The sequence below is a fragment of the Nyctereutes procyonoides genome, unplaced genomic scaffold (assembly GCF_905146905.1).
Source record: "Nyctereutes procyonoides isolate TBG_1078 unplaced genomic scaffold, NYPRO_anot_genome, whole genome shotgun sequence".
Taxonomy (NCBI): domain Eukaryota; kingdom Metazoa; phylum Chordata; class Mammalia; order Carnivora; family Canidae; genus Nyctereutes; species Nyctereutes procyonoides.
The window spans coordinates 50,926,577-50,942,695 of record NW_026575131.1 but is presented as its reverse complement, the minus strand read 5'-3'; the positions used below and the strand labels follow the sequence as shown (position 1 = coordinate 50,942,695).

At 52.5% G+C, this 16,119-nt stretch overlaps 1 protein-coding gene across 1 annotated transcript; it reads left to right on the top strand.

The window, feature by feature from the left end:
• Window positions 1-1,264: 1,264 nt before the first annotated feature.
• On the top strand, window positions 1,265-8,648 carry MRPL4 (mitochondrial ribosomal protein L4). The gene is made up of 9 exons (XM_055344802.1): window positions 1,265-1,494; window positions 1,580-1,646; window positions 1,733-1,883; window positions 4,039-4,090; window positions 5,268-5,385; window positions 6,409-6,515; window positions 6,636-6,745; window positions 6,832-6,908; window positions 7,823-8,648. The coding sequence occupies exons 1-9, from the start codon at window positions 1,438-1,440 to the stop codon at window positions 7,966-7,968; spliced, it is 885 nt and encodes a 294-aa protein (XP_055200777.1). The 5' UTR covers window positions 1,265-1,437; the 3' UTR covers window positions 7,969-8,648.
• The last annotated feature ends 7,471 nt before the right edge of the window (window positions 8,649-16,119 follow it).

Here is a 16,119-nt window from a genome sequence, read left to right as displayed (position 1 = left end):
CAGGACCCCGGGATCATGACCTGGACAGAAGGCAGACACTCAACCACTGAGACACCCAGGTGTCCTTTTTGACTTGTTCTCTCTTTTTAATATTTTATTTTATTATTTATTCATGAAAGACAGAGAGAGAGAGAGAGAGAGAGAGAGAGGCAGAGACACAGGCAGAGGGCAGGCTCCATGCAGGGAGCCCGACATGGGACTCGATCCTGGGACCCCAGGACCACACCCTGGGCCAAAGTCAGGCGCTCAACTGCTGAGCAACCCAGGGATCCCCCTTGACTTGTTCTTTTTTTTTTTTCCCCTTGACTTGTTCTAAAGCTAAAACTCACCCTCAATAAAAATAAAAATAAAAAATAAAAATAATAATACCATTAAGTGTTCACTTTGTGCTATGCATGACTTCATCGCATTGAAGTCTCACGACCTCTCCATTCTCCAGATGAGGAAACTGAGGTTGGCTTCCAGACCACGATCTAGGTGGCTGAGCTCCTCCTGGTCCAGGCCAATGAACGGGGTGGGGGTGGGAGGGTGGTCAGGCTCTGGAGGCAGCGAAGGCTGCTATGGGTTCATGCCGCCCTCTGGAGGCCAAGCGGGGAACGTGGCAAAGAAACAAAAAACGAATATTTGGACGTCAGTTGTAAGGATGCGCAACGAGGGAGGCGATCCAGGGTCTGCGGTCTCCCCAGCTTGCTCTGTCCTCGGAGAGCGGTCTAAGAGCGGACAGGACCGTGCCTCGGAGGTGGAGAAGACCCAGACCCCTCTGTGGTTCCAGGGGAACACGGCCCTCTGCTTTGGGGGATCTGAGACGCACGTATCCCACAGACTCGATCCTAAGGGCTTTCTGCGGGAGATGAGGCCCTCCACGTAAACACACACACAGAACCACTTTATTGGAAACCGAAAAACCACGGCGGAGGGTTTAGGGGAGCTAGACGGGGGCGGGGGCGGGGCCTGGAGGGCGTGACCGCCACCCAAAGAGTAACCGCGGGGGGTCCTAGTGTCTTAGGTCCCGCCCCCGAACCGCCCCAGGCATAGGCGGGGCCACTTTTCCACACTTAACTCTCATTGGCTGGACGAGGAGCGTAACCCTTCGGCAGGGAGGCCTTATTGGCTGAATTCCTGCACAGGCGCTTCGGGGGCGGGGCCCAAGAAACGCGGGGCCTACGCTAGGAGCGCGCCTTTTTGCTGCGAGGTCGCGTTTCCAGGTGCTGCTGAGGGTCCCTGCGGCCGGGCGTGAGGGTCGGGGCCTGGAGGGTGTTAGTCTTGGGCGGAGATGGAGGCACCCTGGGCCAGGCCCCGCCGTCTTCGCTCTCGCACGCTCAGCTTTCCCGCGCCGATCCGAACGGGGTGGGCGGCGTCGCGGGCGTGATGTCATCGCTAGGCGACGCGCGCAGCCCGAGGCAGCCGTGACCTCTCCGCGTGGGGAGCTGCGCGACGATGCTGCGGCTAGTCCGGGCCGCGGCGCGGGCCTGGCGCCGGCCCACGGGCTGCCGGGTGAGGCGGGAGGCTGGGGACGGGGTCTGAGGACGAAGGTTGGCGGTTCCGGGGGTCGACGCTCACTCTCGGCCGCCGTTTACAGGGCTTGAACGCGGTGGCGGAAGAGGCGGTGCCGCAGGCGGCCAAGCCGGAGGCCGTAGGGAGCGCGGGTGAGGCTGCCGGGGTCGCCCTAGGAGGGACGGTGACCGGGAGCCCAGACGCGCGGCCCTGACCGACGACATCCCAATCGCTTCAGGTCCCCAGGAGCCCGTGCTGCGCAGGTGCGAGCTCCCGGTACCGGCGCCCCGGCGTCCGGTGCAGGCCTGGGTGGAGTCCCTTCGGGGCTACGAGCAGGAGCGCGTGGGTCTGGCCGAGCTGCACCCCGAAGTTTTCTCCACAGCGCCCAGGTGAGCGGGAGTGAAATGGTGAACCGCGTGCGGGAGGGACGAGAAGCGGGGCTTCAGGGATCAGGATGACCTGGGCTTGAGCCTCAGTTTCTCCACCTGCCAAACGGGGATGATGGTTTTCCCTCCTGCAGAGTTGTGTGAGGTTGAGGTCCCCCAAGAGTTAAGGACGCAGAACTCTGGAGCCTGAGTGACTGAGTTCAAATCCTGCCTTCCCTCTTGTGTTACAGTGTCCCCCATTCTGTCAAACCTCAAGAGGTTGCTATGATGGTGACATGAGTTAATTGTGGCACATGATTGGTTCTGTAGATATGTTGATTATGATTGCTGTTACCGGGTTTTGCAAAAATAAGCACTTACAATGGCTGAGCCCTTACTGAGTGCCTAGCATAGCCTATTTACATTTTGGTTAAGTAGATCCTTATGGCAACCCTAGGATAGGATCCAGGGTTGGGGAGGTGGGGTGTTTGTTTTGCTTTGCTTTGTAGATAAAGAAACTCCGCACAGGGCACCTGATTGGTTCAGCGGTTGAGCATCTGCCTTTGGCTCAGGTGGTGATCCCAGGGTCCTCGGATGTAGTGCTGCACTGGGCTCCCTGCATGGAGCCCGCTTCTCCCTGTCCCTGTGTCTCTGCCTCTCTCTGTGTGTCTCTCATGAATAAATAAATAAATCTTTAAAAAAAGAAAAGAAAAGAAACTGAGCACAGACAGGTTAAGGAATTTGCTCAAAGTCACACAGCTTCTAAGCTTTAGAGCCAGGATCTCAACCTTATGTGGGCCAAGTCCTTGGGCTGGCTTATTGCTCGCTTGCCAAGGCGTATGATGCCCCTCAAGTGCATTGTATCTGGCACTTGATAAGTGCTATTAGTTCATTACTATCACTACTCAGTAGCCCTCTCATTAGTCCCCTGCTTTTACAGAGTCTCAATCTAGTGGAGTGACAAAAGAAATTAAAGACAGGATCCCTGGGTGGCTCAGCGGTTTAGCGCCGCCATCAGCTCAGGGTGTGATCCTGGAGTCCCGGGATCGAGTCCCATGTTGGGCTCCCTGCATGGAGCCTGCTTCTCCCTCTGCCTGTGTCTCTGCCTCTCTCTGTGTCTCTCATGAATAAATAAATAAAATCTTTCAAAAAAAAATTAAAGACAACATATACAGAGTCCCAATCTAGTGCAGGATGACAAAATAAATTAAAAACAACATATTTTGTGTATTTGGTAAATACTTAAAAAGCATCTGCTATGTGCCAAATTCCATTCTAGGTGTTGGGACTACAGCAGTGAGTGAGCACCAAGGTTGCTGATGTTGCTTATAGTCAAGAGCGAGGGTCTGCAAGCTTTTTCTGTAAAGGGCCAGATAGTAAATATTTCCAGCTTTGCAGGGTATAATGTAGCCATGGCAACTCCTCATCTCTGCTGATGTAGTGCAATAGCAGCTATAGACAGTTTGTAAGCAGAAGCATGGCTGTGTTCCAGTAAAACATATTTACAGATACAGGCAGCAGGCCAGATTTGGCCTACTAGCCATAGCAGTTTGCCAACCCCTGGCAAGCTACCCTGGCAGTCATGTCCAACATAGCCACATAATGTGAATCACGTGTATAATTTAAATTTTGCAAGTAGCCACATTTAAAGAAAAATAGGAAGAAACAATCTATTTTATTTAAACTGATATATCTAAAATATTGTCATTTCAACATGTAACACTGGCCACATTTCAGTTGTTCAATAGTCACGTGTGGCCAATGTCTACTGAATGGGATACTGCAGGGCTAGAGAAGCAAACCAGTCCATAAAGGAGGTGGCAATAAGTAAGTTGTAAGAATAGAAAGAGAATAAGATACTGTGAGAAGGAGGAAGAAGTGGCTGTAGTCTTAGCAAGGAGGCTCCTCTCGGAGATGTTGTTTGGGCTGAGAAGGAACCAGCCAGGGGAAGAGCATTTCGGGCAGAGGGAACCGTGGGCACAAAGGCACGGAGGCTGGACCCCATTTCACAGAATGGAAATGGAATGGGACTGGAGGTGGTATGAGATGGGGCAGCGAGGGGCAGGGGCAGATCACATAGGCCCTGGAACAAGAATGGGGGCGCCCCTGTTTTCATGTGGTGCGGTGGGAAGGGCTTTAACTGGAGGTAGGCCTTTCACGTCCTCTTCTTTCTCCATAGGTTGGATATCTTGCACCAGGTTGCCATCTGGCAGAGGAACTTTAAGAGAATTGTGAGTGCCCGAATTGGGTGACGTTGGTGGAAGGAGGCAGAGAGGGCTCCTCAGTTTGTCTTCCCTGGACTGCTAGCCTCAGGCCTTATCTTCTCTCTTCTGAACTATTCACTGATGGGTGATTTGCCAGGTGTTCATTAGGCATTGTGCTGTGGACAAGACAGGCAAGATCCCTGCCCTTCTTGAAGCTCAGAGTCTAGTTAGTTGAACATGAATCAAGTAGTCATGCCTGTAAATATATGATGAGGGAAGTTGTGCCAGGAAAGGGGACAGTTATCCTCAGGTGTGTAGGAGGTGCTGACTTAGGTAAAGGGGACAGTGGCGTGAGGGTAGAGGTAATGGGAATAGCACATGCAAAGGTCCTGCAGCAGGGATGACAGGGAGCCAGGTGTGGCCACACAGATCAGCAGGAGCAGTGGTGAGTAGTTTGGATTTTTTGCCAAGTGCATTGAAGAAGCCAGTATCGGTCATGTCTCTTTTGCTTTCCATCTGCTTACCTCACGTCCAGGGAGTCCTCCCCCTGCTCACATCCTCCCTGGCTCACCATGGTGCTAGGAACGAAGTCTTCAGCCTGACATTGGAAGTCCCTCGTCACGTCCCCATCTGTCCCTGATTTTCTCTACTCTCTACACACGTTTCCCCATGCCACACCTTCCTTTCAGTCGCCACCATATTAAAATCACTCAAAAAGGGGGATCCCTGGGTGGCGCAGCGGTTTAGCGCCTGCCTTTGGCCCAGGGCGCGATCCTGGAGACCCGGGATCGAATCCCACGTTGGGCTCCCGGTGCATGGAGCCTGCTTCTCCCTCTGCCTATGTCTCTGCCTCTCTCTCTCTCTCTCTCTCTCTCTCTCTCTCTCTCTCTCTGTGTGTGTGTGTGTGTGACTATCATAAGTAAATAAAAATTAAAAAATTAAAGTCACTCAAAAAATACTGAGTGCCTACTGTGTGCCAGGCAGCAGCACCCCTGCCTTTCTGAGGCTGTGAGTGAACGAGGGAACTCTCGATTTCTTCAGCCTTCTCTCCCTCCCCCAGTGCTGTGTGCTTGTCCCGATGGAGCCCTAATCTCTGTGCCTCTTGTCAGGCTCCCCAGTGGCAAGGGTTCCCAGGCCTGGGGCCTTTCGGCCGTGACCATGTCTGCCTCGGGAACCTGACCGTCTCCTGCCTTTGCACCTGCAGAGCTACGCCAAGACCAAGACCAGGGCTGAGGTGCAGGGTGGAGGCCGGAAGCCTTGGCCACAGAAAGGCAGTGGGCGCTCTAGGCATGGCAGCATCCGTTCCCCCATCTGGCGAGGAGGTGAGTGGGGGGGCGCCTGGGTGTTTAATCATACATACACACCTACGTCTGTTGTGATGCCTCGTCAGTCCCATTCCTTCTACTTGGGCAGGGGCAGCAGGACTCAAGCCCAGAGACCTCACTGCCCATGTGCGGGTCAGAAATCTGAGAGTTGTCTACTTTCCCAGCCCCCACAAGCCCTGGCCCTAGCCTGCACTCCCCCACCCCCACCCCTTTTTAAAAAATATTTTCTTTAGTTGAGAGAAGAGAGACAACAAGCAGGGGGAACGGCAGAGGGGGAGGAAGAAGCAGGCCACCTGCTGAGCTGGGCGCCCAATGCTGGGCTCAGTCCCAGGACCCTGGGATCATGGCCTGAGCCGAAGGCAGATGCTTAACTGACTGAGCCTCACCAGGCGCCCTGGCCTCTCTCATCAGACTATGGCCCCAGCCCCTTTTGACCCTGACTCCTGTCTCAACTCTCCTGGACCAGACTTGCTGCTTTCCTAACCGCCCAGTTCCCCAGCCTTTTTGGGAAGTCTGAGCTCCTTACCTTGGCCTTCCAGGCAGTTGAGCCTACAGGCCACACACCCCCCTGTTCCTCTACATCCTCTCTGACCAGACACCTCTCCCATTTGCCTGGCTGACTCTTTCCATCCTTAGGATGTGTTTGCCTGTGCCTCTTCCAGGAAGCCCTCCCTGACCTCCTTTGGCTGTGCTGCCCCCAAGAAGACAGCCCTCATTCCCTGGTTCCTCTCTCTGAATACGAATGACATGAGGGCATCCATCTTGTTCTGTGTTGCACCCCCCCAGGACCCAGCAGAGGATGGACATAATAGGTAGATGGTCCTCAGGGTTTGACAGCTGAGAAAACAGGCTCAGTGAGGCAAAGTCATCTATTGCAGGTGATGCTGGACCTGAGGCCTTGTCCTCTTTGCTGATTCTGTTTGCCTGCCGGCAGCCTTTCTACACCAGCCACTGTGACAAATTTCTGACCTCTATGCCCACCTGGGGTCTTTACCTGTTCACACATCTCTGTCTCTGCAGGAGGCATTGCCCACGGCCCCCGCGGCCCCACCAGCTACTACTATATGCTGCCCATGAAAGTGCGGGTGCAGGGCCTCAAGGTGGCGCTGACGGTCAAGCTGGCCCAGGTACAGCCCTGATCCCACCAGGAGCCGCTGGGGTCCTGGGGCCTGGGCTGTGGGGGCTGGAGAATTCAGGCGGCTCCCGGGAGGCTATCACGGGCTCAGACTGCCCTTTCTTCCCAATAGGATGACCTGCACATTGTAGACTCCCTGGAGCTGCCAACCTCAGACCCCCAGTACCTGACAGAGCTGGCCCGCTACCGCCACTGGGGTGACTCCGTGCTCCTTGTGGACCTGTGAGGGTGCGGGGCAGAGCGGGGGTGGGGGTGCTGGGTGCCGGGCCCTGGCCTCTGCAGCATTCCCCTCCTGGCCTCGGTTTCAGAGCATACGAGGACATGCCTCAGAACGTCGTTGCGGCCACCGCCGGGCTCAAGAGTTTCAACCTAATCCCAGCTGTCGGTGAGCAGAGGGCCCCGCTTCTCCCTAGGTCCCCAATAGCCCACGGGCCAGTTCCAGTTGTACACCTGCCACTCTGTGTCCTCTTCAAACCAGCCCTCAGCTTGGCCGAACAGGGCATCGGGAAATGCCATCCTTAAAAGCTTTGTGCGACCTCAGGTCTCAGTGCTGGGCACGGAGTGATTGCGCGGGCTGCCAACTATCCTCATCTGGCTCTTAGCTCAGACAGGCGGAGAGGTGGGGTCCCGTCTGGCTGGGCCCGGTCTCAGCCGTCACCACATTGATTCATCCCTAAGGCTCTCCTGACTGCATGACTGGCTGCTTCTCTGACAGCTGCACCTGGGGTTCTCAGGGGCACCTTGTCCTATAAGTACTCAGAATTCCACCAGTTGTACCCCCCAGCGCCCCCCTCTCCTTGGCAGCCCTGTCCCCGGGTTCCTGTTCTCTTCTGCAGCCTGTTGTCCCCACCACAGCCACCAGAGGGCGCATGTGAGCCCCGGAGCCCCAGCGCTCCCTCTGCCCACAGCCTGGGGGGTTCCCACTTCCCTCTTTTCAAAGCGCAAGTACTCCTGAGGCCCACAAGATCCTGCACAACTTGCCCCATCCTCTCCTTCCGGTGTGTCTGTCCCACTGGAGTGTGAGGTGGGAATCATAGCCGCAGCGCAGGGCAGAGCCAGGCTCACAGGAGGCTCTCCATCTGCGGCTGACTGGAGGGTAGTGGCTTGCCCAGGGTCTTGCCGTCAGTGAGCAGCTGAGCCCAGGTTTGAACCTAGCCTGCAAGATCCGGGACCCCATGCCAGGCCATGTGTCTCTATAGGAGGGGAATGTGGGGAGGGGTTTGCTCCCTCCAGGAGAAAAGGGGGCTCCAGATGTGGTAGGCAGCCCAGCCTGGACTGCTTCTCTACCCTCACCCCCAGGCCTGAACGTGTACAGCATGCTCAAACACCAGACCCTGGTTCTGACCCTGCAGACCTTGGCCTTCCTGGAGGAGAAGCTGCTCTGGCATGACTCACGCTACACACCCCTCTACCCCTTCCGCCTACCCTACCGCGACTTCCCCTGAACCTGGATCCTGTGCGCTCTGGGGCCCATCAGGCACCCTCTTCCTGGACCACTCCATGCCAGGTGCCTGCTCTGAGCCAGCCTGAGCCCCTGGCAGGCTTGGGAACCATGTGCCCACGCAACCCACTCATCCCAACAGGAAGCGAATTCCACAACACACAGTGGCCAGGCAGGCATCACTACCAGGAAGGGGCAACGCAGCAAGAAAGCTGGACTGAACTCTGGCCCCAATTTTCTCTTTAATTTTGACGATAGATTTTATTTTTTAATCAAGGAACAGAAACAGAACAGCTCATTAGCATTTTGTAAATACTTCTACTTGGCAAGTCCAGCTCTTTCCTCAGTGCTAGGTGCCTCTGGGTACCTCTCTCAAGGGGCAACCTCAGGGCTGTTTATAGCAATGACCCCACCATCAGCTTTCCCAGGATGAGTCCAACTCCAGTAGTGTGCAGAGGAGTGTGGGCACTGCTGTCCCTAGGAACCCATTCCCAAGCCCTGTCACCGAGAATTCACCTCCCTGATAGTGTCTCGGGTGCCCTTGATTATGGTCCTTCAGGCCAAGCAGTGGGTTTGATTCTACAAATAGGAAGTGTAAGCCTGGGCTTTCACCATAATGATTTCCCCTAAGCAGAGTCTGAAGCTATGTCAATACACGAGGAAATAAAACCATTTGTAAAAGCACCTACCTGGATATCCTCATTCTTTTTTTTTTTTTTTTTAAGATTTTTTATTTATTCATGAGAGACACAGAGAGGGAGAGGCAGAGACACAGGCAAAGGGAGAAGCAGGCTCCATGCAGGGAGCCTGATGTGGGACTCAATCCCCAGTCTCCAGGATCAGGCTCTGGGCTGCAGGCGGTGCTAAACCACTGAGCCACCCAGGCTGCCCGGGTATCCTCATTCTTAAGTCTGCTGATGTTTGCTCACCATGTTCATTTTTTTCGGTAATAGTCATAACTCAGATTATAATGCAGTCAGTTTCTTTAAAGTCATCCAGACCTGACATCTGCATGTGTAGGCCCAGCCAGGCCAGGCAGCCACAGTGACCACCCATGGCTAGGCTGCCCCTTCCTTGACAGAAACATCCCTGGAATGCGTCTCCAGGGAGTGCCTTCAGAGCTTGCAGCACATTCTTTGAAAATCCTCACAGATATCCTTAAAGCACCAGATTCAACTAAGTAAAAAAGTCATTTGGAGCCAGTAGTAAGAAGGGGAGCAGAGAGTGGGTAGGAAATGGGGCTGGGGCTGAAGCCAAATGTCCCGGTCTCGCTGTGCCTCTCACTGGCCCCACGGACACGAGTGAGACCCAGCTGTTCTGACGGCGCCCACACCAGTCTAGGTTTGGCTCCAAGTACGGCTGCTCACGGCGGACGGGAAACCAAGCCCAACACCGCCCTCCCCGCCAGACTTCCAAAGAAATATGTCAGAACCTGCTCCACCGTCCTGGAAACCCTCAGCCAGACTAAGGACGCAAAAAAGCATTAGGAAAAAAATGATCTGAGGGCACCTGGAGGGCTCAGTTGGTTGAGCATCTGACTCAGTTTTGGCTCAGGTCGTGATCTCAAGGTCATGGGGTTGAGCCCCCTCCCCCCACAGCTCTGCGCTCAGCGGGGAGGCTGCTGGAGATTCCCCCTCCTGCTCCTCCCCCCATTCGGGCTCTCTCTGTCTCTCTCTCAAATCTTTAGGGCATCTGGGTGGCTCAGTGGGTTAAGCATCTGCCTTTGGCTCCAGTCATGATCCCGGGGTCCTGGGATCAAGTACCCCTGCTCAGCGGGGAGCCTGCTTCTCTCTCTCCCTCTGCCCCTCCCCCCGCTCATGCACACGGCTCTCTCCATCTCTCTCACACACAAAAAAAATCTTAAAAAGAAAAAGATAAAAATAAGTCTTAAGAAAAGATCTGGGACGCCTGGGTGGCTCAGCAGTTGAGCATCTGTCTTCAGCTCAGGGCGTGATCCCGGAGTCCCGGAATCAAGTCCCACATCGGGCTCCCTGCATGGAGCCTGCTTCTCCCTCTGCCTGTGTCTCTGCCTCTCTCTTTGTCTCTCACGAATAAATAAATTATTATTATTTTTTTTAAAGATCTGATAACTAGCATGTGCTTCCAAATAATCAGGAGGCAGCGTGTGTATTAGTTTCCTAGGGCTGCCTTAACCGAGTACCACTGGCTGGGGCACTAAAAGAACAGAAATGCATTGTCTCACGGTTCAAGAAGCTAGAAATCCGAGATCAAGGTGTCGGCAGAGTTGGTTCCTTCTGAGGCTCTGATGGAGACGTCCCATCCCTCTCCCCTGGCTTCTGGTGGTTTGCTGGCAATCCTTGGCATTACTTGGCTCGTAATCACCCCAAGGTCTTCCCTCACCTTCGAATGGCAATGTTCCTGGGTGTGTGCCTGTGTCCACATTTCCCCTTTTTATAAGGACACCGGTCATATTGGGTTAGCCCTTGCCCGGATAACCTTATCTTACTCATTTACAACTACTAGGGTTAGCACTTTTTTTTTTCTTGCTGGGAAGAGCAACAGTTGATCCCATGACGCAGTGTAAGGTGAGGTCTGGAAAAAGATCAGCTGTGAGAGGGGCGCCTGGGCGCTTGGCTGGTTAAGTGTCTGCCTTTGACTCAGGTCCTGATCTTAGGGTCCTGGGATCGAGTCCCACATCAGACTCTCTGCTGATCAGGGAGTCTGCTTCTCCCTCTGACTCTACTGCTCACTCATACTCCCTTTCTCTCTCTCTCTCTCTCTCTCTCTCTCTCAAATAAATAGATAAAATCTTTTTTTTATTTTTTTTTAAATTTTTTAAATTTTTATTTATTATTTATGATAGTCACAGAGAGAGAGAGAGGCAGAGACACAGGCAGAGGGAGAAGCAGGCTCCATGCACCGGGAGCCTGACGTGGGATTCGATCCCGGGTCTCCAGGATCGCGCCCTGGGCCAAAGGCAGGCGCCAAACCGCTGCGCCACCCAGGGATCCCAATAAATAGATAAAATCTTTTTTTTTTAATTATTTTAATTTTATTTATTTATGATAGGCACACAGTGAGAGAGAGAGAGAGGCAGAGACACAGGCAGAGGGAGAAGCAGGCTCCATGCACCGGGAGCCCGATGTGGGATTCGATCCCTGGTCTCCAGGATCACACCCTGGGCCAAAGGCAGGCGCTAAACCGCTGCGCCACCCAGGGATCCCTGATAAAATCTTAAAAAAAAAAAAAAATCAGCCATCAGACCTGTGGAAGCTGGTACATGTGACTTCATCATGTATCCTCTGCTATTGTCTGTGTTTGAAATTCTCTATAATAAACCTTATTTTTTATGTTTTTTTAAGATTTTATTAAAATCTTAATAGGACTGGGATCAGACTCCCAGAGAACAGGGCGGGGTGGGGGGTGGGGGGCGAGAGGCAGGTGGCTCTGATGGTGGAGCCAGGGTATCTGCTTCTTGGTGGTCAGCATGGAGGCCCCCTGGGTGGAGCTGAGACAAGATTCCCAACCCAGACCAATGATGCCCCCACTCTGGCAAAGGGGTCTCTAGGAAAGAAAGCCTCAGAGTCCCCCACATACCCCCAAATCCACCAGGGGTGCCACTTGAACATACTGCCAGGCCATCCAAGAGGGCAAAGCCACCAGCCCAGGAAGAACTGCCCTGTCCCCCATCCCCTCCTTCCTGCATGTGGGCAGGAGGGACCCAAAGGCTAGTGAGACGGGGCGACGCAGACAGAAAGGTCAAGGGATCCCTGGGTGGCGCAGCAGTTTGGCGCCTGCCTTTGGCCCAGGGCGTGATCCTGGAGACCCGGGATCGAATCCCGCGTCGGGCTCCCGGTGCATGAGCCTGCTTCTCCCTCTGCCTGTGTCTCTGCCTCTCTTTCTCTGTGTGTGTGTGACTATCATAAAAAAAAAAAAAAAAAAAAGACAGAAAGGTCAAGCAGAGGGACCAGGCCCTTCGTCCTCACTGAGGCCTCCAGCCAGGCAGGGTCTGACCCAGGGCTTTCATCCAACATCAAGTCAAGGTCAGAGATCTGAGTGTGATACTGACTTCTGCCGAGTCCTGCTCGGAATTCTCAGCAAGGGGCAGAGCGAGATTCCACCACAGAATAAAGGGGATGGAAGGAGAAGCAGACTCACTGGTGTTTCGCCTGGCACGTAAACAACCTGGATTGCTGCTTTACCCACCCCTCCCCCGCAGGGTTGCTAGGATGAACTGTGATGTCAGGGTGAACCAGATCTGTAGGAAGCATGTATTTCTGCCTGGGAAATTTGAGGGGGGTATTCTCAGAGCTGGGTCCTGAGAAACAGGACAAATAGTGAGGACGACGATTCCTGCCTGCCCTCGCTCTGTGCTTGCCAAGCCCGGCTACGTTAGTGGAATCTCACACCCAGCCTTGGAGGTGTGTGTCACCATCCCATTCTACAGCTGAGGCCATTAAGACGCCACCTGGGAGAAGTGTCTGGCTCATGGCCGGGGCTCTCAGCATCCTTGACACCTGCTGTCCCATGCACACACACACACACCCCAGCTGCCAATGCTGCAGGACCATCCTGGGCTTGTCTGCTAGACAGATCAGAAGGACTGGGGAACCACAATGGCATACCACTCACTAGGATGGCAATAACAGGAATAATAATAAAACAGAAAATTGGTATTGACGAGGATGTGGAGATATTGGAAGTCTTGAATGTTGGCGCATTGCTGGTGAGAATGTCAAAAGGTACAGCTGCTGTTCCTCCAAAACAGCCCACTTTTCCTTCGAAAGTTCTACCTGGAATTACCATATGACCCAGCAATTGCACTTCTGAGTGTATTCCCAAAAGAATTGAAAAAAAAGTTCATGCCAAAGCTTGGACGTGAATGCACAGAGCAAGATGATTCACGACAGCCAAAAAGAGAGAAACAACCCAGATGTCCATCAACTGATGGACGGATCGACAAAATGTCATATCTACATGCAATGGATTAGTATCCTTCTATTAAAAAAAATGAGTCATGCCAAAAATAATTGAAAACAGGGACTGGAGCAGATATTTGTATGCCAGTGTTCATGGCGGCATTATTCACAATAGCCAAAAGGTGGCAAATGACTCACATGACCGTCAGTCGATGAATGGATCAATAAAATGTGATACACCATTGCAGTGGAATATTATTTGGCCATAAAAAGGAAAAAGTACCGAGAGTTGCTACAACATGGATGAACCTTTATGCTAAACATTTTGAACATTATGCTAAGGGAAAGAAGCCAGACACAAAAGGCCAGAGTGTGGGATTCCATTTACAGGAAATGTCCAGAATATGCAAAGCCATGAAGACAGTTTATCAGTGGTTGCCAGGGCCCAAGGGGATTGGAGGGGGGTACCAGGTTTTTGGGGAGGGTGATGGAAATATTCCAGAATCGAATAGCGGTGATGGTTGTGCAAGATTGTGAATATACTAGAAAAATGTAAAAAGGCAAAAATGTAAATTTTACATTATGCGAATTTGTCTCAATTAAACCTATATATATACAAATGTAAACTGGCATAGCCACTTTGGAAACCAGTATTGTGGTTCCTCAAAAGATTAAAAATGGTACTACCATATGATAAAGCAATTTTACCTCTGGATATTTATTTATTTATTTATTTATTTATTTATTTATTTTAAAAAGATTATTTATTTATTTATTCATGAGACACAGAGAGAGACAGGCAAAGACAAAGGCAGAGGGAGAAGCAGGCTCCATGCAGGGAGCCCGATGTGGGACTCGATCCCAGGACCAAAGGATCACGCCCTGAGCCAAAGGCAGACGCTCAACCACTGAGCCACCCGGGCTGCCCTATTTATTTATTTTAAAGGTTATTTATTTATTTATTCACAAGAGACACACAGAGAAAGGCAGAGACACAGGGAGAGGGTGAAGCAGGCTCCCTGCGGAGAGCCCAATGCGGAACTTGATCCCAGGACCCCAGGATCGCACCCTGAGCCAAAGGCAGATGCTCAACCACTGAGCCACCCAGGTGGCCCAACCTCTGGATATTTATCTGAAGGAAACAAAGTCAGTATCTTGAAAGCGTCTACACCTTCATGTACCGCAGCATTATTTACAATACTCAAGACAGAGAAACAACCTAACTGTCCATTAGTGGAATGGATATATATATACACACGATGGAATGCCATTTGGCCATTAAAAAAAAAAAAAGGTAAGTTTGGGACACCTGTGTGGCTCAGTTGGTTAAGCATTTGATTCTTTTTAAGATTTTATTTATTTATTCATGGGAGACACAGAGAGAGAGAGGCAGAGATACAGGCAGAGGGAGCAGCAGGCTCCATCCAGGGAGCTCAATGGGGCACTTGATCCCCGGATTCCAGGATCACGACCTGAGCCAAAGGGAGATGTTCAACCACTGAGCCACCCAGGCATCCTAGCATTCGACTCTTGATTTCAGCTCCAGTCTCGATCTCACCGTTTTGAGTTCAAACTCCATGTTGGTCTTCACACTAGGTGTGGAGCCTACTTAAAAAATAAAAAAAATAACTAAAAAAGGGACTCCTGGGTGGCTCAGGAGTTGAGCATCTGCCTTTGCTCCGAGTGTGATCCCGGGGTTCCGGGATTGAGTCACACATCGGGCTTCCTACAGGGAGCCTGCTTCTCCCTCTGCCTGTATCTCTGCCTCTTTCTCTGTGTCTCTCATGAATAAATAAATAAAATCCTTAAAAATTTTTCAAATAAGTAAGTATAAATAAACGAAGTAATGAACTAGAGGGAGCTGAGATTCCTGGAGCATAGTCTACCTATGACAATCCTGTGCTTGGCATTAGACTGAACCTCAGTGACCCCAAAGGTAACTCCACTCATGCACACCTTTCCTGACTCCTTACGTCCCAGGTGTTTCTTGAGATCGCCTCCCAGATAAACTGCCTGAATACCAAGTTTTGTTTTGGGGGTTACTTTTGGAGGAGAATTTACACTAAAATAGCCGGTGAGGGATCCCTGGGTGGTGCAGCGGTTTAGCGCCTGCCTTTGGCCCGGGGCGCGATCCTGGAGACCCGGGATCGAATCCCACGTCGGGCTCCCGGTGCATGGAGCCTGCTTCTCCCTCTGCCTGTGTCTCTGCCTCTCTCTCTCTCTCTCTCTGTGACTATCATAAAAAAAAAAAATTCTAAAATAGCCGGTGAGTTTCAGAGCCTCGATTCAAATCCCAGTCTGCTCCTAATCCTGTTAGAACTTTGTGGATGAGATGCTCTGAGAGCCTTTTGTAAAAATGGTAGGAAAGAAATTCTGGGCCAGGGGAACAGCATGTTCAGAATGCTCAGAGACAAAAGAAGCTGTCAGGACGGGCCATGTGGCCACGCCAGAGCGCAGACGGAAGGGAGGGCAGGCCCAATGCCACAGAGTGAGGTGTGGATACTTCTGCTCTGTGTCCACAGCCTCTGGCCTGCAGTGACCATTGATTGGCCTGCCCGAGACTGCCTGGCACCCTGGAGGAAGCCCTGCCCTTCCTAGCAACTTCAGTGAAGGCTTGAGAAGGATCTGTTTTCCTTTTCCTCAAGGAAACACAAAGGGAGGGTAAGACCAGGAGATGGATGCTGCTCTTGGCAACCTGTCCCCCATTACCACCCCGTCTTCATCTCAGGAAATGACTCTCCATCCCTCCAGGGGCTGGCTCATATCAGGACCAACAAGCCCTCCTTGAGTGTTCTGTCCTTATGTCCCAGCAAGTGCAGTTGACCCTGCCACCGAAACGGATGCCAAATCTGACCACTTCTCCAGGGCCACTGCCCAGGGGAGGCCCCATCATTACTCAGAAGGACCATCTCCTCTCCCGCCTCCCAGCTTCCACACTGTCTTCCCTGCTCCCAGAACATAGATCCTGCAGTCACAGGGAGGTGCCTGTAAACATTTGAGTCAGGGCTGTCCCTCCTCTACTCAGAACTCTCCATGGCTCCCACTTCACTGGGAGGAAAAGCCAAAGTTCCCTGCAGGCTGACAAAGGTCCCCTGCCCCACCTCCTCCCTGCCCTCCTTTCCTCTTCCCTTCCTTACTTCACTCCAGCCACACTGGCCTCCTGGCTGTCTGTACCTCAGGGCCTTTGCACATTCAGTACTGTCTGTCTGGTATACTCCCTCCCTGATACTGTCACAGCACCCTTCTCACCTCCTGTGGTCTTTGCTTAACTGTCA